The sequence below is a fragment of the Drosophila teissieri genome, chromosome 2R, assembly GCF_016746235.2.
Source record: "Drosophila teissieri strain GT53w chromosome 2R, Prin_Dtei_1.1, whole genome shotgun sequence".
Lineage (NCBI taxonomy): Eukaryota > Metazoa > Arthropoda > Insecta > Diptera > Drosophilidae > Drosophila > Drosophila teissieri.
In genome coordinates this window covers 8,807,678-8,830,821 of record NC_053030.1, presented here as the reverse complement: position 1 = coordinate 8,830,821, position 23,144 = coordinate 8,807,678, and the positions used below count along the sequence as shown (strand labels likewise).

The window sequence follows — 23,144 nt, the reverse complement described above, 5'->3', positions numbered from 1 at the left end:
ACGTTCTCAAACTAAGTCGCACTGAGAACCCTATTCCGCCCCTCGTTCCGAACCCAAATCGGATCTGGGGCGTCAAAAATGGTAATGGTAATGGTATGGTAATTGGACCTAAATGCATGAGCTCGCTGGCTAAATGTTTGTGTGGGGCTTAAATATAATAGCAGAACGTAAAATGCATAAAATCAGTCTGACTCTTGTTTTAATACATAATTATATAGTGTAATTTATAATACATACACGAGGCTAAAGCTGAGTAATTCTGTGTCTGTGTGCATACGAGTTATGCAATTCCAAACGAAATGCAGCTGGCGCTTTAAACTATGTAAATGCTAGGGAATCGTATAAATAGCTGTGCCCAAATGGGGGTATACTAAGCTGGGTTTACGTAAAATTAAGTGGGTGCGTGTATGTACAAAGTTTCAATTATAATGACGGGCGTGCTCCTATGCCACAGCTATGCATGGCTATGGCGGCAGGTGCTCCCGAAAGTATGCTACGATCGATTGGCAAGAAGGACCTCAGTCCTCCGTGTGAATCCTGTACTGCGGCTTGCGTCTAATGGTGGCAAAGTATTGCGTTTGCTTTTGCTTCTGTTGCTTGGTGCGTTGCTGCAGCAGTTGTTGCATGTGCTGCTGCAGTTGCTGCTGCTGCCTTTGTTGCAGCTTCAATTGTGGCTGCTGCTGTTGCTGCTGGGACAGTCGTCACACTGTGGTCTCGTCGTCATCAATATTCCGCCTGTTTGCGACAGAAATTTGCCATTAGTGAGTCTGAAATCGGCTTATTGTGCAGTACGTATATATAATATATATATCCAACTATATTTCTATATTTGCATCTACGCTACACTAATTTACGTGCTCTCTACGACGTGCAGAACTTTGATAAGTTTCAATTTGTGGCATGCCACAGAGTCTCATAAATTGCATGCGGATACGTGTTTATTGTATGGTTGGGTTCAAGCGCAAACATAATTTATGCAACTGAATTATCAAAGTGAAAAAATAAACATAATTCCACGTGTGAACTCGTGTGGGTGCGTTAGTATTGGAGGTACTTGTGTTTGTGTGGGTTGTTTAAATGTGGTTAAGTTTATTTGGCCAGAATCCAATTAACTTGCCAAGCTATTTGAGTGTTAAAGGATTCTGGTTGTTTTTCGGTAAATCACTAACTTTATTGGGCGCCATAGTTGGTGGGTCTATTGTGTTTCCATTTAATTTAGATGTGGCGTTCATAATTAGGGGCCAAGAAACATAATTTCAGATTGCGAATTTCAATTTATGAAGCGCCCTTTATATGAAAACAACCAAATAAAAACTATTTAAGTGCTTTTAAAATGTAGTAGTAGATTAATTTATGAAAGTAGCATTTTGGTAGCCATATTCGGATAAAGATTGCCGAGAAGTAGTAGGATCTTAATTATCACCATCTTCCGTTTCATAAATATTGCTATTTAAGGATTTAAACTAACTAAAGGGTATTCTGATTTGGGTTGGTGTTCAATAATCTTGCCAGTTCACTTGGTCAGTCTGCAAGTATTGAATAGCTTTTGGGGGACGGCTTCAAGTCAACTAAGACTAACTGAGGGGCTAACTAAGATGGGACACATGTCCTTTTTACTCATTATACCATATGGTTAGCGACCAGGGATACTGTTGCCTCTGTTGCCTGCGATGCAGCCAAATAATGTCGAACTGTGGAGATGTTGAGGTTGTATATAAGGTCTGTTTCTGTAGCGGGTGAGTGGGGAGTGAGGGGGAGTGAGGGCGGGCATGATGGATTGATGTATACAGTTGTTAGATGGGAATTAATAATTGTCGTGAATGCGTAAATTCGATATTACACGTTCCAATTAAATGCAGCACGAAATTCGAGCATTCGGTTTACAAATTAGAAAGTGTGAGATTCCACTGATTGGATTAATCAAACTAATGAACAAAGAAACATTCAATGGCTGCGAGAGCCAAATGATACAAAATCAATATTTAATATTTACATTCAATTTAAAATGGTCAAATTAAATTAAAACGGGTGCACTTTTGAATACTTAAAGAGCTCGAAACGCATCGAATCGAATTGAAGCGAATGAGATCGAATCATTTAATGCACACCCTAGCTACGAAAGATGAACGCAAATTTAAACGAAGACGATGATGGAAAAGTGGAAAATGGGAAATGAGATGTGCGATGTGCGATTTGAAAATGCATTTTACTTGTGGTTTACCTCTGAGCTGTTGTTGTAGTAGTAGTAGTTGAATTGTAGTTGTGTGGTTGTTGTTGATGTTGTTTGATTTGGTCGGGTTTGTTGGGTTTGGATGAATGGAACACGAGCCGCCATAGCATTTTGCATTACGTCGAATTTCAGTTTGCATTTTTTTTAGTTTGTCGATTATGTGTGTTTGCGGTATGCGTATGTGTGTGTTTGGGTTTATTTTCAAAGAGCAAAAACAGAAAGAGAGAGAGCGAAAGCACGATATTGGAGAGAATAGAAGTGAAAGATAGTCAAATTAGATTTGCTTCAAACGTTCCCAGGACCAGCTGAAAGGATATGGACATGTATACGTATAGAACGATGTATATGATATGTGGGTACGGGTGTGTATGTGCGAGTGTGTGTAAGCGTGCAGTGAGTGTGTGTGTGTGGTGTTTGTACCATATTGATTTGCATTGTTTTCAGTTTTCATTGTTGTGGGAAAAGTCGAATGGCACAAAAGGGTTTATGTCATTGTAGTTGTTGATTCGAATGACATAAAGAAAAGAGAATCAGAAACAAAGAACCACAGATTAATTGCTGGATTCAAAAACGGAGAACGAACGGGAACTCCTCAACCAAAACTAATCATCTAGGCCAACAGAAAACTCAAATCAGGAGACAGGATGGGCTGCACAAGGAGCACAAGAAGCATTAACTGGTCATCAGGACCACAACAAAACTGAAACCAAAACCAAAACGAAAACCTAAACCGAACCCCACAAGAGCAGGCATGTCACAGAAATGGTGCCTGGAAAGTGGGTACCGAAACCGATCTCCAGAGACTTCTGTGACACACCGTGCCACTGGGTTGGGCAATCTTGCTGCAGACATTCTGCGTAACTTACTCGGTATCCGTGATGCTGGTCAGTGGCCCCAGCGGCTGCATGGGAGCCACCATGCTGGAGGGCGGCGAGGAGGCTCTGGAACTGTGTCGGGATCCCCCATTCAGGGTGTGCCTTCCCATCAAGCCCGGGTTGTTCACATCGTTGACCAGGCCCACTCCAGGTGGCTGCATCAGCTGGGATCCGTGGAGCGAAGGCGGCTGGGTGTGGCTCAGCTTCCTGGCGGGCAGGTGGTCCTCCTCGGCGGTGTAGGGAAAGTGGTATCCATTCTTATCCGATCCCTCGGACAGTCTGTCCTGCAAATGGTGATGCTGCTGCTGCTGCTGCTGTTGCTGCTGCTGCTGGTGGTAATCGTTCTTTAGGAGCGAGTGAACCGAGTGCAGGGAGTCCGTTGCATAGGCAGGCTGTCTCTTGAGGCTGTAATGACCATCCCGGGATCCATAGATATCGGGTGTTATGCGATCTTTGGACAGGTAAGGCGACTCCGACTTGGCGCCCAAGTAGCCACTTCCGAGCGTTCGCTGCTTGTCGTATATGTTGTCACTCAAGTACGCCGCATCCGGGTGGAAACTCCTCATATGACCAATCGTCTGGGAGCCACTGCCTCCGCCGGGATAGTCCTTTTCGCTGCCATAGTGACTGGGTGGCTTGTAGGAGCCATACTTGTCGGGATACTCTCCCCGTCTTCCGTACAGGCTGTCCTCATAGCCCTCCCGAGCATCTCGGATATTTTCCAGGATCGAGGGAGGCATATTGATTTTGTTGTGGTGCTGCTGCAGGTAACTGGTGTCCGTGAGATCGGGATTGGGCAGGGGATTCGGCGAGATGGTCATCTTGGCCTGCCCGTGAACGTGTTCGTTATCAGATCCAGTGTCCTGGGACCACCGTCCGATGTTCGGAGGTGATTGCAAGTACGCATCCGGCAGCTGACTGGACCAGCGCGGAGCGTAGACGGGCTTGTTTACGCTCGGGAAGAGCTGCGGACTCTGCACCACATTCAGTTCCGGCGGAGTGGTGGCCTGCACGTGCTCCGTGATGTTGGGTAAATAGGCCGGCGTCGAACTCACGGCCGTGCTGCGATGTGTACCCGAAGATCTGGCAGTTCGGGATTCATCATCATCGCTGGAGTGACTGCTGGCTAGTTCGAGGGATCTTCCATCCGTTTCGGAGCCAGAGTCCGAGTCCTTCCTCTGGCGTCGGGATGGTTTCTCGTCCCCACCTCTACTCCTTCCTGTAGTAGAAGATTCAAATCCCCTCAGGAAACTCGGAGCATCGCTGGCTGAATTGTAGTTCGAGGTGGACGTGGAGGTCTGCCTCAGCTGTCCATCGCTGTACGGACTCGAGCTCGTTTTGGCCGTACTTCTCGACGTAGTGCTGCTTGCGCTAATGCCTATGTTTCGCCTGGTGGTGGTATCATATCCACCTGTCAGGAAGTTGCTAGGCCTCGCCGCTGCATTCACGTTGTGGGAGCTATTGCTGACCACCATGGAGGAATCCAAAAGCGGCACCTTGCGACCCATGCATCGCAGACAGGTGCGTTGGAGGTTCTCGCGCACCCGTTTGTTGATGATGCAGTATCCAATGAGGCAGAAAAGCGCGTGGAGGAGCACCACGCCGGAGAGCAGCAGGCTCAGCAACTGAGAGTGCTCCGAAGCGGCAAGCACCGCTAGGACCCACATGACTCCCATCAACGGGAGCGATACCACCGACAACCAGAGAAGCGTTCGCAAATTTCCGAATCCAAGCACGTGATCCTTAAGGGTAAAGGCAGCCTTGACGGAGACGAAGAGGATGAGCAGGTTCACCACGGACATGCCCGCAATGGGACCCACCAACCACCACACAACGGGCTCGTAGACAGACAACCAACAGCTGCAGAAGAGAGGAAGTTCAATTAATATTTTTCTAGTTTTTGTAGTTTATGATTCATAAATAATATAAGAAAGGTTTCCATTAATGGGTACTCACAATAAACTGTTTCCGTACTCATGAGCACGAACTCCCACGGATAATCCGACCACGATGGCTGGAGCACCGTATCCCATGGCGAAGTAGAAGCCCATGGGTCCGTGGTTGATGTCCCGCATTTCGGTGAGCATCCTGTATAGATGGACGCAGTCCACGGTTGTCCAGGCGAAGGCAGCCAACCAGAAGTAGTGCAGGCAGATGGCCGTCAGCTTGCAGGGAAACTCGCTTTCCAGGAGCTGCCGGCGCGATTGCATTCCCACGAAGAAGAGGAGCTCCGCGCAGAAGACACAAAGCACAATGTTCTGGTGAATGGTGTTAGAGTTGGTCTGCTGTCCACGTAGGAGGGCCAAGGCTAAGAGCACTCCCAGCAGCAGGGGAAGTGACACCAGGAAGGCGGAGTACGAGGTGATCTGGACAAGGAGCGAAGGTTCCGGGATGTCCTCTGGATCAATTACATCCACAATGACAGCATAGCTGGAAATGTGGGTGCAGCTGCAGTTCACAAGGATCGCTGCCTGTGCCGCGGGATTAAAGTCTCCATCGAAGTCGGGAATCTCTGTCTGACAGCCCAATCTGGTCCACTGATTGGTAAAGGAGTTCCAGCGGACGCATTGTGGGTTCGAGCGGGGTCCAAAACGAGCTGAGTCCACATCCAGCCACATTTGCAGCTTTATGGGTTGTGCCAAATGAGGCGAGCCCAAGGATCTATACACCACCTGTTCTGATTGCTGCATTTGCTCTGAAGGATATGTGATCTCTACCTGCCTCTTCACCAATCGACGATCTCTATAAACTGCTTCGTTTTCACCCTTTGGCTGGTCATCATTTCCAGTGGAACTGACGCCTTCATAGTTTGGATTAAGCATCTCGGGGGAGTCTGGAGAAATGACCTCCTCGCCGGAGTTTCCATGGAACTCAATGTCGTCAAGATTTAGGCGAATGTGTGGTTCCCTCTCTTCGCCGTCTTCACCACTTGAAGCCTCCTGTTGTTCTACAGAGGAAACTGGTGGCGGAATTTCATGGGCTGTTATCCGTATATCCTCAATCTGTTGCTCACTACTGCTCGTCGGAGCTTTAGGAACATCGAAAACCTCCACAAACTGCTGTTCCGTGCTGCCTGATGAAGATGATGATGGCGATGACGAGGAGAAGATCTTCCTCGACGGAATCTCCAGGCGTTGTGTCTCCTGCTCCCTATCCATTGAGGGCACTAAAATCTGCAGTGAGAGAATGGGTGTGGCCAGCTCTACATCCACACCCCAACGACGGGTTATGGTCTCATCATACAGATCGGGGAGCAGCTGTCCCACATCCTTGTATTGCGCATACGCCACGATGGCACGATGGTCATGGCTACCTCCTCTTCGTCCACTCTGTGAAATCTCATCGCTCTCTGGAGGCGTAATTCCCAGCATCTCCAGGGGCACCAGTACCTTGGTGTGCTGATCAAACTTACGACGATCCAATATGTAGTTGTTGTACTTGGGGAAGCTGATCACTGGTCGCTGACGGGCCGAGTGCTGTAGGAATCCACTGGTATCCGGCAGCACCACACTCTCTGTGGTAAATGCATTCGGCTTGAGGTACTTGGTTCGGTGGTATTCGCTTAGCTGCTCCGGCTCATAACCGAACAGGGATTCCGTGGTGACGATGTCCAAGCCAAGGACCATATTGGGTTGCACGATCTCGAAGGGACTAGTGTAGGTGTCATGTTGAGATCGAGCTAGTACCACCAGGTACTTGTTAAATGCATCAACCAGATCGTCTGGTCCCCTTTGAATGAGTTCCGTGGCCCTTCTCCATTCTGCCTCGTATTTTCGGTCCAAAATAACGCTAGCCGCATCCACCAGATTCTTAATAAAGTATTTGTCCTGACTGTGCGACAAGTTAAGGCCACTTTGCATGAGTTCATAGTTGATCAGCTCCTGTAGGAGGCCCTCCGTCACCAGAAGATCAGCGCCATACAGACGGTCATGGGTGAATTTCAGTTCATCGGAGAGGTAGTCCATTTCGAGCTCATGTGACCAGACATTTCCGCCATTGCTGAGCAGGAAGGATGATTCCATTTTGTAACGCCGGTTGGGGCGGCCATTTCCGGATGTCTTTTGATCCTTGCTGGCACCTCTCCTATCCACCGCCTCGCAAGCTTTTCTCAGTTGCTCTGCCATTTTGATGGCCACAAAGGAGTTGAGCTCCAGCTCGAGTTTCTCCAATTGAGACAGTTGACGTCGCAGCTCCACAAATGGCTCCGAAGTGCAGTTGTACATGTCCGGAGTATTCCAGCTTCCCGATTGGACATCGCAGCTGCGTTGCCCTTTTCCTCGAGCCGGCGGAGGACATCCTTCGATGGCAACTCCTCCCAGAGGAGTGCGTGGCCACCACACGCCGCCGGCAAAGGATCGGGGACAGGCATCGTAAACTACTTCGCATCCACTGAGGGTGACTTCGGCATAGGGATTTGAGCAGGAGTCACACCTACGTCCAATAACGCCCTCCCGACACTCGCACTGTCCTGTCAGAGGATTGCAGGCGCCACTAAAGCTGCCGATGGAGTAGCAGTCGCAGGAAAGGCAGGCTGTTTCGTTAGGCGGTTGGTAGTGATTTGTCTTGCAGTAGCATTGTCCGGTGGTTTTGTTGCAGTCCGGGTGGTATCCTTGGGCCAGATCGCATCTACATGGACCACAGACCCGTTCGCCCCACCAACCGCCAGGACACGGTTGCTGAAGTTCCTTCTCACAGTAATCGCCATGACGGGAGCTGCTGTTGCATTCGCAATCGTAACCTCGAGGCAAACTTGTGTTTGCTCTGCAAACTCCGGAGATACAGGGTCTCACCGTACATATGGGCGCACAGTCCGCACCCACATATCCGGAGTCACACTCGCAGTTAGACAGATCCCAAGAACTCTGGCAGGATGAGTGAATGGGACAGTGATCCGGACACTGAGCACGTGATTCGCAGCCATCTTCCACATTCTCCCGAATAGTTGGACGCGAGAGAACCGATTGCCCTGCTCCAATACGCACATCTTGAATGCATCCCTCGAAAGGAGAGGCTTCGGGAACTGCTCCAATACTGCCGTCGGGGCTGCCCATTACAATCTTGCCCACATAGAGGCCTTGCACCTTCTGCGACATGGGCACCGATCCAGAGCGTTGTCCGTAGTCCACTGAGAAGTGTATCTCGGAACCCTGTTGCCACCGAATTTCCACTCTGTGCCACTCACCATCGGAGAGGAAAGCTCCTGCCAAATACATGGGTTCTCCATCAAAAATGTAGTAGAGTACTCCTTGCCTCAGACAAACTGCGGCTGAACTGTTTTGTCCTATTTGAATTTGGAGGAGGAAAGCCTCTTTCTGGCGCGTTCGCAGCGAGAAGGAGGTGGTCCATGGCAACTGGATAGGTCGCAGCAGCGGATTGAAGCTGAGACTGCCATCTCCGGAGAACCGCCAAGGAGCTGGGATATTGTCCTGGCAGCTGTTTCCAGCATATCCCTCGGGACACTCGCAGGAATAGGTTCCCCAGCCTTCGCGACAGGTGCCGCCATTGAAACAAGGTTCGGATTGACAGAGAGGAGCCTTTTGGGGGCAGCCAGCTAACGTTCCATTATCCGCCACATATGAGTTTAGATCAACGAAGCGATCATCGATTCGAAGGTCAGAGATGCATCCCACAAAGTCGCGATTGGTCACCGGGAAGTGGGCTGGGATGCGGGGAAGTCCGCCCACTTGTAAGGGTCCTGTTAGGTCCAGGAAGCGATGGCAGGTCTCCGTGAGCAGCGAACAGCGTTTGTCCAACTTCAGAGTAGTCCGATTAGCGCAGCTCCATCTATCACCCAGTTGTCCGGAGAGAGCAATGGCGGTGTCACAATTATCTAGCACTAAGGTGACACTTCGGTTCAGATAGACCACTTCTACCTGATGCCATTTTCCATCGGACACCTTTGCCTCCTGCATCACGGAAATCCTTTCGCTATGATCGCCCAAAGAAAAGGAGAAGCTCACGTGCCCTTCATGGATCTCCAAGGCAATGAAGTCATGCAGTTCGTTGTATCTTCCATTGTAGAGTAGCAATCCATTCTCCTGGACGGTGGCGAAGCGCAGCTTAAGATTGAATCGATGTCTTTGCTTTAGACTCTCAAATGTCAGGAAGGAGTTGCGTCCAAAGGCACGGGCTCGCAGCTCACAGGTGGCCGTGTAGGGAGGAGGTTGGGAGCTGGGATAATTGCTGAGGCAGGACAACCCTCCCTCACAGGTTTCCGACGGACAAGGACGCAGGTGACCCACTCCTGTTTCGCAGTTCTGACCAGTATGCGTAGATGGACATACACAAGTGTAGCCCCCTTCTCGCCTCACACAGGTTCCTCCATTTTGGCAGGGATCAGAGTAGCAGAGATCCACCTCCGTGTCACACAGATAGTGCTCCTTGCTGCCCGTAAATCCTTCTGGACAAGAGCAGGCAAACGTATTAACTGGATAGATGGGTCTGAAGAGGACTGTATCGCTGTGTATGAACTCAGAGGCGTTTCCAAACTTCAAGACAGTTAAACACTCTTCGAAATTGAGGCAGGGTTCTCGCACGCAGAGATTGTCGTCGAAGGGAAGAACCTCCACGGTGGCCAGTCGGGCAAGGATGGCTCTATTCAAGTAGACTCTCTCCTGAAGATACTGCGGCGTGTAGAACTCCTCGTGGGACACATCCGGTCGGCGGGCTGAGAAGCTGACGTTCAGAATTCGTGAGCTGACGTCCGTGTCATCCTGGATGCTAAACACAAATATGTGTTCCTTGGGACAGGGAATAATGGCAGCCAATCCGTCCAGGAAAAAGTTGAGCAAGGGCGATAGGAAGGCCTCCTCCGTCATCTCATTTAGTCGCACCGTTACCGAGTTAAAGAGCATGTCCTCGGTGATCAGTCTAACAGAAAGCTGCATAATCGCCTTGGCTTCGTTAATTCCATCCGATACGGATACCTCCATTGTGGCAAACTTGGGGACATTGGTGTTCAGCTGGGGACTTAGCACCAGTCCTCCCGAGCTGCTATTGAGGCGCAGTAGATTGGCATTATTACCGGAAAGTATCCTGTAATGTAGTTTATCGCTCACATCGGCATCGAAAGCAGGAATTCGCCCAATCTCTCCACTGGGAAAATGATCGCGGAAGTTGTTAAAAATCACTTGGAAGTCCCGCAGCACTGGAGCATTGTCATTCACATCCGTGACTAGGATCTCGATGTGGGCATCGTTGCGCAACGGGGGACTGGCCGCCCGAACCACCAGTTCGAATCGCTTTCGAGTGGATTCATAGTCTAGTTCGGTCATGGTCAGCAGTTGTGCTCGTTCGGAACCAGGTCGAGTTACCAAGGAAAACGCGTTGGAGTCATCGCCGCCAATAATGGAATAGTGCACCACTGCATTGACGCCCTCATCGGGATCGTGGGCATGAATCTCACCCACTACGGAGCCCACAGGCGAGTTCTCCGGCACATAGAGTGTAATTTTGTCCGACGCAAAGGTCGGTGGCGAATCGTTAACATCCTCCAATCGGATCTGCACTTCCACGGTGCTTGAGAGCGGTGGTGATCCCTTGTCCACGGCAATTGCGGTGAGATGGAAGACGGCCACACTTTCTCTGTCCAGTCCTTTGTTGGTGCGAATGGTTCCCGAGGTGGGATCTATGACAAAGGATCCGTCCTCTATGTCGCGGTCACTCAGCAAGTACTTGATGCGCCCATTAAGGCCAACGTCGGGATCACTGGCTGCCACCTGGATCACAGAGGTTCCCACTAGGGCATCCTCCAAAATGGAAGCTTGGTACAGTGGGCTCTTAAAAGAAGGTGCATTGTCGTTCACATCGGTCACTCCAATCTCCACGTCGGTAGTGTCACTCAGCGAAGGGTTACCCCCGTCCTTGGCAGTCACGGTGAGCAGGTATCCACTGGTGGTCTCCCGATCCAGAGGCGCATTAGTAACAATAGCACCCGTCTGCGGGTTGATCGAAAATGGATCTGGACTGCCCAAGCCGTTAATACTCTCTTCATTAAGCGAGTAGGTGATCTGTGCATTCACTCCCACATCACTGTCGGTGGCGGAAACCACTAGGACCGTGGTGCCCACAGGGGCATCTTCAAACACCGAAGCGCTATACGGAGCATTTTCAAAGATGGGAGCGAAGTTATTGGCATCCGTAATGTTAATATGGACAGTGGCCGTGTCAGAACGTCCTCCGGAGTCGGTGGCAGCTACTGTGAGCAGGAAGCGCTTTTCCTGCTTGTAATCCAGCGACTGGGCGATGGTAATGAGACCCCGACCATTCTGAGAGGTGATCGCGAAGCGTCCCCTGGTGTTGCCCGTTGTGATCTCGTAGTGCAAGCGGGAGTCCTCATCCGGATCCGTTGCTGTGACTGTGGTAACCGGAGTGCCTGGCGGTTGATCCTCGCCCACGTTTGCCTCGTAGTACTTGGGATTGAAGGCTGGATCATTGTCGTTGACGTCCTGCACGGTGATTACCACCGAGGAACTGGCCGACTTGGGGGGTACACCTCCATCCTTAGCCACCACCTGGAAGGCAAAGCGACCCTGCTCCTCACGATCCAGGGGCTTTATGGTTTGCACCCAACCAGTACGAGGATCCACGGCTAGGGGAAAGTTGTCATCTCTTTCGGAAATGCTGTAGGTAATCTCTGCATTGGCACCTTCGTCGGAGTCGTAGGCCTGCACCCGAATGATGTTGTAACCCACGGGGACATTCTCGAGTACGCTCTCCTGAAACTGCGAGGTGTAAAACCTCGGCGCATTGTCATTCGCATCGATGACGTTAACCAAGAGCTGGGTGGTGTTACTCCTGGAGGGACTACCTCCATCTTGAGCCCGAATCACCAGCCTGTAGCTGCGTACACTTTCGTAGTCAAGTGGCTTCACTAGACTTACATCACCGGACATCGAGTCGATAGAGAACTGTGACTGAGTGTTTCCGCCGATTATGGCGTATCTAATGGCGGCATTGTTCCCTTGATCCGCATCCGTTGCCCTGATGTGTGCCACGGTGTTGTCCTCCGTGCCACCCCATTGATCCTCCGGCACTTGGACTGTGTAGGTGCGTTCGCTGAACTGCGGGTAGTTGTCGTTGTCATCGAGAACCTTCACCTGGACACTGGCCGTGGCCGTTCGTCGTTCACTTTGGGCTGAAGCCAAGTCCGCTGCGGTCACCAGCAGATGATAGCTATCCGAGGTCTCCCGGTCCAGACTGCTCCTCGTCGAGATCACGCCCGAACGGGAGTCGATCCGGAAGATGGGCATTTCCTGGTCTTGGGCCAGCCCGGCGCCATCTACGCAACAAAAATAATACAATATATTAGTATAAATTATAAAACTTATAAGGACACGATCTTTTTTGTCCGAAAAATCTTTATAACTTACCAGTCACTGCCTCGATTCCGTATTCGATTTCCGCGTTCTTGCCAATGTCCTGGTCGGTTGCTCGAAGCGTTATCACCGTGGATCCCACAGTGGCTCCTTCACGGATACTCGCCTCGAACTGCTCCGCCTCGAAGGTGGGACTGTGGTCATTACAATCCAGGACGTTCACCTGCAGCGTCGTCGTTCCAGATCGCGGTGGGAAGCTATCGTCCGTGGCCACCACCCTGAAGTAGTGCACGTCCATGAGCTCACGATCCAAGCTGGCGGAGGTGGTAACTACGCCAGTCCTGGAATCCACCTTAAACAGCGACTGCGAGCGGGAGTCCAACAGTGAGACCATGGAATAAACCACAGGCGAGTCTTCGGGATCTCGGGCCCGCACTGTGGTCACCGCGGAGCCCGCAGGTTGCTCCTCGAGCACGGAGGCCACATAGAGGGCTTGTTCGAAGTAGGGTGATTGATTGCGGAGCTCCCTCCGAACCCTTCGAGCGATATCCGTATCGTTGAACTCCTGGTGGTGGTAAACGATCTTCAGGCGATGGTCCGAGTCCACGATGTCGCGTCGATCGCACCTTATGTTGAAGGTTATGCTCACTTTCCACATGGACTCTGCGATGCACACATCCCTGCTGGCCACCAGATCCCTGCTCTGGTGCTCGATGGCGAATCGCTCGTCGTTCACATCCAGAAAACTAACCTTGCAGTGCTGGCAAACACTCCTTGGCAGAAAGGCATTCAGGCTGTTGATGAACTGCGATCTTCTCAGGCAGATCTGGTTCCACTTGTCCGTGGTGTGAATGGCATAGGAGGCGTACGTCTCCGAGATCCACTGCTTGGCATCCGAGATGCGGCGATGCAGGGCGGGCTGGAGGTGCAGCGGATCCGGCGATCCCACCGCTCTTCTCTTTCGACTCAGAATCCTGTGCCTCATCTCGTTGTCGAAACTGTCGCCAAATATGAGATCTCCGGCTCGGAACTCCGTGCTGTTCTGCCGGAATACCTCCTCCAGCTGATTGCCATTCAGTTGGACCATCTCCTGGGTGGATCGCCTTCTCCTCCGCTTTGAGTAGCCCGTGTTGTCCTCCTCCTCGTAGTGATGGTGATGCAGCTCCTGCTCTATCCTCCTGTCCTCATTGCAGCTGTGGCCCGAGACGAAGATCCGCACAGGCAGACTGTAGTAGTCTATGCTGCGCAGCCGATTCGAGGTGGAGTCCACGTAGAAGGTGAACAGATTCGGATAGTAGATGCCATCGCACTTGAGGGCCTTCCTCAGCTGAATCTGGCCATCCTTGTGATTCACCGAGACCAGATGGTGCACAAAGTTGGCGGACTTGTGGGCATTGATCTTGTAATGCCGCTCGGAACCAAGTTTGTAGACGGAGGCGTTGAAGATGACGGTGCCAGGAGGCGTGTCCTCGTGTACGATAATCAAGTAGCTCCTGATGAGCGATGATTGCAGCAGGACCACAAGCAGCACAAGGAGCAGGCCCAGGGGCCTTTGAGGGAACTCCCTCGTTTGCATGACTCGACCACGTAGCCCTATTTTGGTCGATGTGTGTGTGTATTAGTCTCTCCCGCGTGTCTGTGTGTGTGTGTGTGTGGAGCGTGTGTGTGGGTGTGGTGCGAGAACCAACAAACCACAGTGCAATTAATGGTCCTATTCAATTATCATCGGTGGGCGGTGCTGCGGGCGTGGCCATCTGTCTGAAAAGGACAAGAAAATTTGGGGAGTCAGCGAGGTTAGCGGAGGTAATTGAGTTGCGTTTTCCCTCAAATGCAGGCCATGTTTTTCAGACTGCTTGCTTGGAAAAATGTGTAAAAATTACGTTTTTAAACTTTGAATTAAAGTCATTAGCGCGCACATGTTGAAAGGCATTAACATATAAAAAGTTGTTCTTGTGGTACTATACTCATTTTAGAGTGTTGTGCAAATAAATTCGTGTGTGAGGTACGAGTAGCTTCTGCTTTGGCAGTTTTAATGCTGCCTTTGACTTAATTAAAAACTCTTCCTGAAAAGCTTTCACCAATTTTAGAGGAACCTACAAAGCAGCGGGCCACATTTTTAATTTCATTTTCCTCCGCCACGAAGACTAGCTAATATGAAGCTAGATAAAGTGAAATTTAATCTCTTTTGGTTTTCTTTGGCGCTTTGTTTGGCAGACCATTTTTTCCAGCCCCTTTGACATTTTTGCAAAATGAAGTATACAGCTTAATCAGAAAACGACGAGCAAAACTGGCGACATTGGCGGGAAATGTGGGTTGACGTTGGTTGAGGGTCGCAGAGGGTGTGCGCCAGTGGAAGTGGCGGAAGTGGAAGTGCAGCCAACAAAATGCCACAATGTGACACTGTCCAAAGCTCGGATGACCGTTACCCGCTGGTCATTTGGTCGCTGGAGTTGAAAATTTAATGAAATTCGATTTGATGTCCCTCTAATGGCCATTTGGCCAGCGTTTCGGGTACGTTAATTAACTGTAGACACGTACGAACTGGCTCACACCATACTGAAATTACGATTTGGCCCAGCCCACAGGGCTTAGACCGTCCAGGTGCCAAACACCAGAAAGGGGGTCGAAGGTCCGCAGTAGTGTCGAATTCCATTTGGCATTCAAGTTGCAACTAAACTGTTTGTTCATTGCGTTGCTCATTTCGGTGCAGATAATTCGCACGTTCGCCCCATGAAGGACACATCGAGCGAAAATCCCCATTGCTGGTCCTGTCCGGAATTGCGTATACGCAGTGGGGGACACTGCGCACACATGCTCTGCACAGGACAACAGAGTCCTGTGGATGAGTATCAACTGGACTGACATATGTTTAAGTCTCATCTAATACAAATCTAAAACAGATCAAATGGGGTTTGGGGCTATGAAGAAACAGAAAAATATTGTTCTGTTCATTCGGTTTACATAAAATAGACAAACAGTGAAGGTTGTAAACAAGTTTTTAACTTCTAGATCGCTTTCTCAATATTGAAGCAATAAATATAATCGTAAATTTGTTTTAACAATTCCTGTCTGTCCCTGCGAATTGGTTTGGTATTTTAAAGATATTTTATTTAATTGTTTAGTTTCATACAAGTTACAGTACTTTCAGTAAAAATCATCCTTATTCAAGACGACCATTATACAAATGTGTTTCCCATTTGGGAATGAAGCAGGTTAGAGGACTGCTTACAGGACATATGGAGTGTGAACTCGCATTCTCAAGGAGTCACAACTCTTGCCTAGTCTGGAGTCCTGTGTTTCTTTTTTGTGTTTTTTCGGAGAAATACCCTAGACTGCAGTTGCGTGTGAGGCGCTGTCGCCGTGTTAATTGCAGTGTTAAAATGTTTAATTAAAATTTCAGCTTGGCCGCGTTCGACGTAGACGTGTGCCAGACCCAGGCAGACATTATTATTGTTATTGTTTTTCCGGGCGGCTGCGAGCACACACTGGCACACCCATACCCATAGCTACACCTCGCATTTCACTTTTCCACATTTTCCACCTGGGCGCAGTGGGCTGGGGGCAGACGCTTTTCATGGTTCGTCAAGCTTGAAACAGGCGCGCTGGCAGCAAACATGAAATTATTAAATTTTCACACGTTGCCTGGCCTGAAACAATTGGAAAACGAAAGGCAAAACCGAAACGGCAGGTGCATTCTGCATAGTTTTCCCAACTAATTAATATTTTTGGCGATTGCAGGCGCTGCAATTCCGAAGTTCGGTAGCTAATTAAGAATGCGTCACTCTGTCGGCTGGCAATTCAAGTTGCCATTTTGTTTTATCGCCACCCCCGTCGACAAATCGTAATTCAAAGTTATGGCGCTACATATATACATATAAATGTGTACCATATGTGGGGCTTCGATTGGGGTAATGTCGAGTTTTTGGGTGGGCTGAAGCCAGGCAAATATTTCCCACGTGAAACGAATATCGTCTAAAGGGAGGCGGGAAATGGGAAATGCGACTGTTCATGGCCAGAAAGGGTTGGCCGTAAACACTCGCGTTTTACGGGACACTCAGCCGCCCCGAAAAAACACCGGCAGCTGGAAACTTTTTAAGTAGCACAATCCCAGGAAGGTGTACCTGAAATATTATCCAGCCCCAAAGTTCTCGCATTCTCCGGATTCCTTTCCATGCTCCGTCTTGGCCGTTTACAAAGTGGAAGTGTAAGCAGAGTCGGGGACTCCCCGAGTGGGCGAGAGGGGGGAAAGAAGGAGAACCCGAAACGTGTCAACTTTAAGCCTGATGGAAATTTATCACGGACCGCCCCCTGCGGCTTTCCGGGGGCGTGGCAAGCCTTTAAAGTCTCCTAATGAGCGCCTCAAGACAAGAGCTGACTTTGCTGATTTTTTGCGCTACCAAGAGTAGCAAGGGAAGTGGTCCCAAAAAGCTAATGAAAATTGATCAACATTATGAACGCGAAAAAGTATTCCTTGCCAGCGAAAAGGACTTTAATTGAATTTGTTCTGAGAGATGGCTGAGTGATTTCCCTTTTGGGGCAAATTAATATTATTGCTTGTTTTGTTTTAATGAAGTGGCAAATAACCAAGGGACTCACTGTCTGCTGTCTGTTGTCTGCGAAATTACCATAAATTCGTGGCCAGGATAAGGCGGTTGCGTGCCAGGCAGACATTAGCCAATTCGAGGACACGGAGTGCAATAAAATTCATTGTCTGCCAGGACACGAGACAGCGGCTTGCGTGCCGGAAATGCACTTGTCTCCGGTCTAGACGATCCAGACGCTCCTTGGCATGAAAAATAAATGAAAATGCGACGAGCCAAACGGACAAAAATAGCATTAAATAATACACCTGGCGAGTCGTGTGAGCAGCCAACTGCATTAAGGCCACATTAGTTGGCGGCGTGTGGCACCACACGGCGTATACGTAATTTCGAATGTCTGCCGAATGGCATCCTCGAGGGAGGAGCAGATGCCAAGTGCCGGACGAAGTGATCAGCCCCGAGTGAAAGTGCATTTCGGATGGCGGGGAATTAATTTCCACTCGCCCGGGCACCAATTAAATTTGTACGAGGAAAAAGCATTTGAAATGGCCTTTGTTAAGCATGCAAAATGCAATCGAGGACGACAAAAGGAAGCTGCCATTGCAGCGGAAGCGAAACAAAAAGTTTCCCCAACAACAGAAACAGCAGAACAGCGTACACAGCGAACACACACATAGCCATTGAAATGGGAAAAGCGGGGAAAGCAATACCAAAAGAATCGAAAGAAGAAAAGTCCCCATTGTTGTTGCTGCTGCTGTATGTACTACTCATACTTCGCCAAAGGCGGAACAGCAACAAGCAGCTACAAATGCAAACAACCAGCAAACCTCTGACCGAAAAGCACCCCTCCCCCAACCGCCCCAACCCGAAATATAACACACATGCCCCAACCACTCCGCAAAACACAAGCTAACAAACAAAGAGAACACAGCAAAGCAATGCAATTGAGCTTAAACGATAACATTGTCCAGGGCAATGCATATGGAAAACTGCGGAAAAGGAGCTACGAGTAATGTGTGGAGTCACTGCACTCGGAAAATCGTCCAGTCGATTTTAAGACATTTTCAGCAGTGTCCTAATAGGTTCTCTGCTAAAAACTGCTATTATAAAACTTACTATTTTTACTAAAAGAAAACCAGTCCGAAAGTTCTTATCCAATTAATTAATAAATCAATCGAGAAGTATATAGCGATGTAAGTATTCAAATTCAATTAACCAACTACTTATCGTTGCAAGATGAACTATTTCGATAATTATAGCCAGAAGGCCAACAGTTGCTATGGCATTCATTGCTATTGTTAGTAAGTAATCATTACTTAAGGATTCAAGTCCTTCAAATGTTTGGTCATTAATTTTGTTCAAGTGTGCTGAAACCTGGAAAAGGTGGAGAAGGGGGAAAAGGGGGAGGAGGAAACTTGACTTGCAACATGGCGTACAAATTAAAAGTGTGCCAGCGGCGAAACAAGTGGTACAGGAAGTGCAGCAGCTGAGCAGCAGGAATCGGAGACTGGCAGCCGGGAAAGGACTCGAAGTTAGAAGATTTAGAAGGCGCATTGTAAATTCCGCAGGACTCGCATTTAAATGCAAATCAGAGCTGCCGCTGCCGCTGCCGCTGCCGGCGATCTGCTCGCGCTCCATTAGCGCGTATCGCAAGGAGGAGATTTATGTCCAACTGCCAGGATTTCAGGAAGTAAAGGCAACAGAACAGCAGCCACTTGACATTTCCACTTAATTGTGGATGGAACCGGGCTAAGCCAAGTTTTCCCGGCTCGACACAAAATCAATGCTGGATTCGCTCGAGCTGCCTTCCTTCCGGAATTGCTTAATTAATGGGGGAAGAATCGCTGAATTAGTGCAAAAGTTCTAGCTGCAGCATTCGAGTTCTATTTGGGCATGCGGGAAAGTTTCGAGCCAACAAGTTCCCTCCAAGGCCTCTCAATTTGGCAAAGGCGTAGCAACAGCATCCTCGACAAGCCTTTAAGGACTCCTCCATAATTCAGCTGAACTCCACTTGCCGGATCGATTGCCCACTTGGCCGGCAGGGAAGTTTTAAGTAGATGTCAACGCTGGATGACCCGACATCCTTTCCACGCATTAATTGCACAATCCGGTGGAGAAACATCCAAGTAGGAGTGGCAGTGGGCGGGAAGCAGGGAACGGAAAATACACCGGCAGCAGGAGCCACATCCGCCAAAGGAAACAAAGGATGACAAACGAAATGCGTAAATGAAATGAGGGCATGAATAAGTGAGCCAGGGCCAGAGGCAACGGGCTAAAGTGGGATTCCACTGGATTCAGTTGCTCCACCGCACACTCGTATATGTATATCCCTGTGCATACGGGTCGAGGTACGGATCTAAGTGCGTTGCAGTTAGCAGTTTAACTTTTGCCGTCAAGTTAATTCAAATGCAGAGCGAACACTTAGGGAAAATCTCATGATAAATGTGGGGCCTTGGGAGGTGGCTCGGTGGGCCAGTGGGCGGTGGACTGGTGGGCTGGTTGCAGTTGACAAGCTTTTACTTCACTCTCTTTTGCGGATTTTCCTTTGTGGCATTGTCATCGTGCTCGTTGCTTTTGCTTTCTGCTTGCAATTAAGTTTGTGTGTTGTGGCTCACACATATCGCTCACAGCGAGAATTCCACAACAGAGTATGCACTGAGAAAAACCATGTACTCACATTGTAATTTACTATGCCTCAACAAAATAGCTGAAAGTATATATAGTGCACTGAACAAGTGCAACTGAACTAAAGGGGCTTGCGAATACCATGTACCTAGCTACTTACATTGCAGTAAATATATGTGTAATGAGCTCTTCTTCTTAACTCTACTTACATGTACCCACGACAAAGCAACTAACTTTATGCACCCCTCATCTCTGTGAGTGCACCAACGGGTGAAGTGGGCAGGGAAGCGAGGGGAGACAACATATGGCATCGCTTAATCAGAAAAACAATGGCTACCATTGGCGCTACTTCTGCCGGAAATGTGCTGCCACTATACGAGGTTCCCGGCTGCTCGAGCTTTTAGCGCATTCAGTCAAGCCCACCCATTCTAGGAGTCCTTCGAGTCCTACGAGTCCTAGCCCAGGATATCACCATGTGGGCATAGCGGGTAGGAGATAGGGGGCTGCAACGGTGACAAGGAGCAGAGGGATCCGAAACGAATCGTCGGCAGTCGAGCGCAAATCCCATTGAATTTATTTTTATAGTTGTTGTAAAGTTGATTATGTTAATGCGATTTAATTCGCATTGGAGTCGCAGTTTTATGGGGAATTTATGCAGTCCTGCCTATGAAATATCGCCAGTGATTTATCCTCCCGACGGAGCGAGGCGCTTTAAGTAAATTGAAAAGGGGCCCGACAGGGGATAATGGATAATCCTGTCAAATGGCTGGGAAGAAGCCGGAGTGCCGTCAATGAATCGGATCGGATCATTGGAATGCACATGCACACTGGGTGGGATTTCATTGAGATGGGTCGAGGAAGGGGTATCTAGCCATCAGACATCACCCATCAGCCATCAGCTATCAACTCTGCTAATGACTAAGACAAACAAGGAGCGGCAAAGCACTAAATGCGATTTCAGCTACCGTAACAGGATATGGCCACCAGGAGTCAGGGCAAAGGGTAGAGGGTACAGCACAAAGAATTAGAGATGTGCTGCTGATGGTGTGGGTGTGGATGTGGGTGGGGATGTGGGTGGCAGCAATGTGGGTCACAGTCGAGACAATGGCTGGGCATTATCAATATGTAATGACTTTGCCTTCCACCACTCCGCAGCAGCACTCCGGGCGTATGAGCAATCTGCAATCTGCACCTAATCCATTAATCAAAGACTCTGTGCCAGCTCCAGTTTGCTCACCTTCCAGGGGAATTACGGCAATTGGAGTCGTCCAAAGGGGTATAGAGGGGTATAGAGGAGATAAGGAAGGGGGGAAAACGGTGTGCCATTACCATTCAATTGCAGGCTGAAGACAACGCCTAATTAGCAGCAATGACAAATAATTTTCCGGCTTGCGAACAAACAACAACAGATGCCATGGACACAGAGTGTCCAGTAATTAGCCCACGGACAGGCTCAAACAATTTCCATTTCTATTTCGATTGTTGACTGCGATTTAAGCAAACAAACTTCGCAAAACAGTTTGTGTTTGTACGTGTGCAACATTTGGCAACTCACATCATCATGGGCAAACAAACAACAAATTCAAATCCATTGCCAAAAGCCATCTTGTTGTTTTTACTGCGGCAATTCCGAAAATCGAGACCGGAAAATTATGTTGTGCAAGACATTCGAATCGAGGGGCAACCACAAGTAAATCAAGGAAAAGTTTGCTTTCCCAAATATCAAATACTATACACATACGTCTTGCCAGTTATCTCATTTTAAATGGGATTTGAACTCTGTGGGAATAGGTTTTTGTGTGATTTGCGTAAGTGAATACTTTGGCCTGGCTTTCAAGCGATTTTCCCAGCAAAACCATTTGCAAATTTATTCTGCGCTTTATAGTTTGCAGATGGCAAACATAGTTTGTTTGTGTCTTGATGGGAAGTCTTCTCGCCAAGAGATCTAATATTTATTTCAGAGAGTTAATAAACAATATTGATACACACGCCCCAGTGGCTGCACTTGATTAATTGCTGTGCAATATTTAATTTAAGACCTATCTTCTGTAAATTTATATTAATTCGCCTTTTTGTCTTTTTCTCTGCAGAAATCACAGCAAACTAGCATGCCCCAAGAGGAAAAGCACTCAAAGGGGTATCTGCAGAGATAGACTTGATTACGCAAAAAGTCGTAAGCATAAATAAACACACAGTTGGCATATGAATTGCCGAGCAACAAAGATAGCAAAAGTCCACATTATCCCAACTTTGTGCTCGCAGCCGGTCCATAGAGTTTCTAGGGTTCCTACTCGTATCTGTATCTCTGTGAGCACTGGAAGTTACAACTTGTGGTGCACACTTTTGTGCGTATATGCTGCAGAAGCAGCAGCAGTAGCAGCAGCCCTTCAGGCATTATTAATGCGAGTGGCTGCCACTTGAAGAGTGCTTTACACGAGGAGCAGAGTGCCATGGAGCAGCTCCGTATCCCATTTCCCAGCCGCCAGTTCCGGCTGTTCCGCCTATCGACGGAGCCCGGGCGGAGTCGCTGTGGTAATCAGCATCGACAGTTGGCCAAAAAGTTTGTCACGAAGTCTCGAGCCGCCAGTTGCCAGTTTCCAGCTGCCAGTGATAACTGCGGGTACCACAAAGGTGCAGGATAATCCTGGTGTCTTTAATTTCGCCGCATTAAAGGAGCTCAGCCTTAAGTGCAACAGCACGAGTTAAGGAATAGGGGCCTCGGGGCTGAGCAGGGGATGAAGGATGCAGCCTGCCTACGGGAGGATGTTGGAGCGGTTACAATGAAATGGATTTTTATTGTACCACCGCGTCGACAAACAAATTGGAAAAGTAAATAAAACAAAGGCTGGCAGCGGGCAACAGGCAACTGGCGGGCAGGACGAAGGAAGCAGGACGAACAGCGCCGAGGATGCTGGAATGGAAGGTGTTGTCGTCGGGCACAAAGGACATAATGAATACGCTTAACTTTTAAGTCACGCTGTGCGAGATAACTTGGTGCGGAATAATGGCGCGAATAACGATGCTGACAAACAACAACAACTGGCGCAGCAAGGACAATGGGACCGCAGGGCGGATGGTTTTCCCATAAAGCAGCCACAGTTGCCACACTATGCTCCCCTCGTTCCCTCATTCACTCACCCCCCCTGTCCTGTGTCCCTCCATTTCTCTGTGGCCTGGCATTAATGTAAATGAGACTCATTGAAATGTCAATATGACTTTCAATGCTTCAATGGGCCATGCTCTCAAACCAGACTGCGCAATTAAACCTCGCACTGATGGCGCTATCCACGTATCCATCGCCACCCCTCCCCCTCCAATTCCATTTCCAGCCCACTACGCTGATGGCCGAAAAAGCGCGAAGTGCAGCGCCTTAAATCAATTGGCAAACAGCAGGATAGCTGTTGGGATGGGAGGGGGTCACAGTGGGCGTGGAGCGGGGCGGAAGTGGGTAGTGTGTGCCTGGCTAAGAGTGGCCCAAAACTCATTAAACCCTTACGCGCAGTTGCAGCGAATGAGTCATCGCCAAATTCCCCCTAACAAGCAAATACAGACTCAC

The 23,144-nt window shown here is 49.0% G+C and overlaps 1 protein-coding gene across 3 annotated transcripts; it reads right to left on the bottom strand.

Moving 5' to 3' along the window:
• Positions 1–124: 124 nt before the first annotated feature.
• Positions 125–13,998, bottom strand: LOC122613851 (protocadherin-like wing polarity protein stan). Of its 3 annotated transcripts, XM_043788260.1 has the most exons (6): positions 12,477–13,998; positions 5,062–12,385; positions 3,097–4,965; positions 2,222–2,228; positions 1,627–1,691; positions 125–735 (listed from the first exon to the last, which is right to left on the bottom strand). In XM_043788260.1, exons 1-6 carry the CDS (start codon positions 13,996–13,998, stop codon positions 702–704), a joined length of 10,821 nt encoding a protein of 3,606 aa, XP_043644195.1. In that variant the 3' UTR covers positions 125–701. The 3 variants fall into 3 exon arrangements, with proteins under 3 accessions (XP_043644195.1, XP_043644196.1, XP_043644197.1); XM_043788261.1 differs by lacking the exons at positions 1,627–1,691; positions 2,222–2,228; XM_043788262.1 differs by lacking the exons at positions 125–735; positions 1,627–1,691; positions 2,222–2,228 and adding an exon at positions 2,505–2,535.
• Between the last annotated feature and the right edge of the window lie 9,146 nt (positions 13,999–23,144).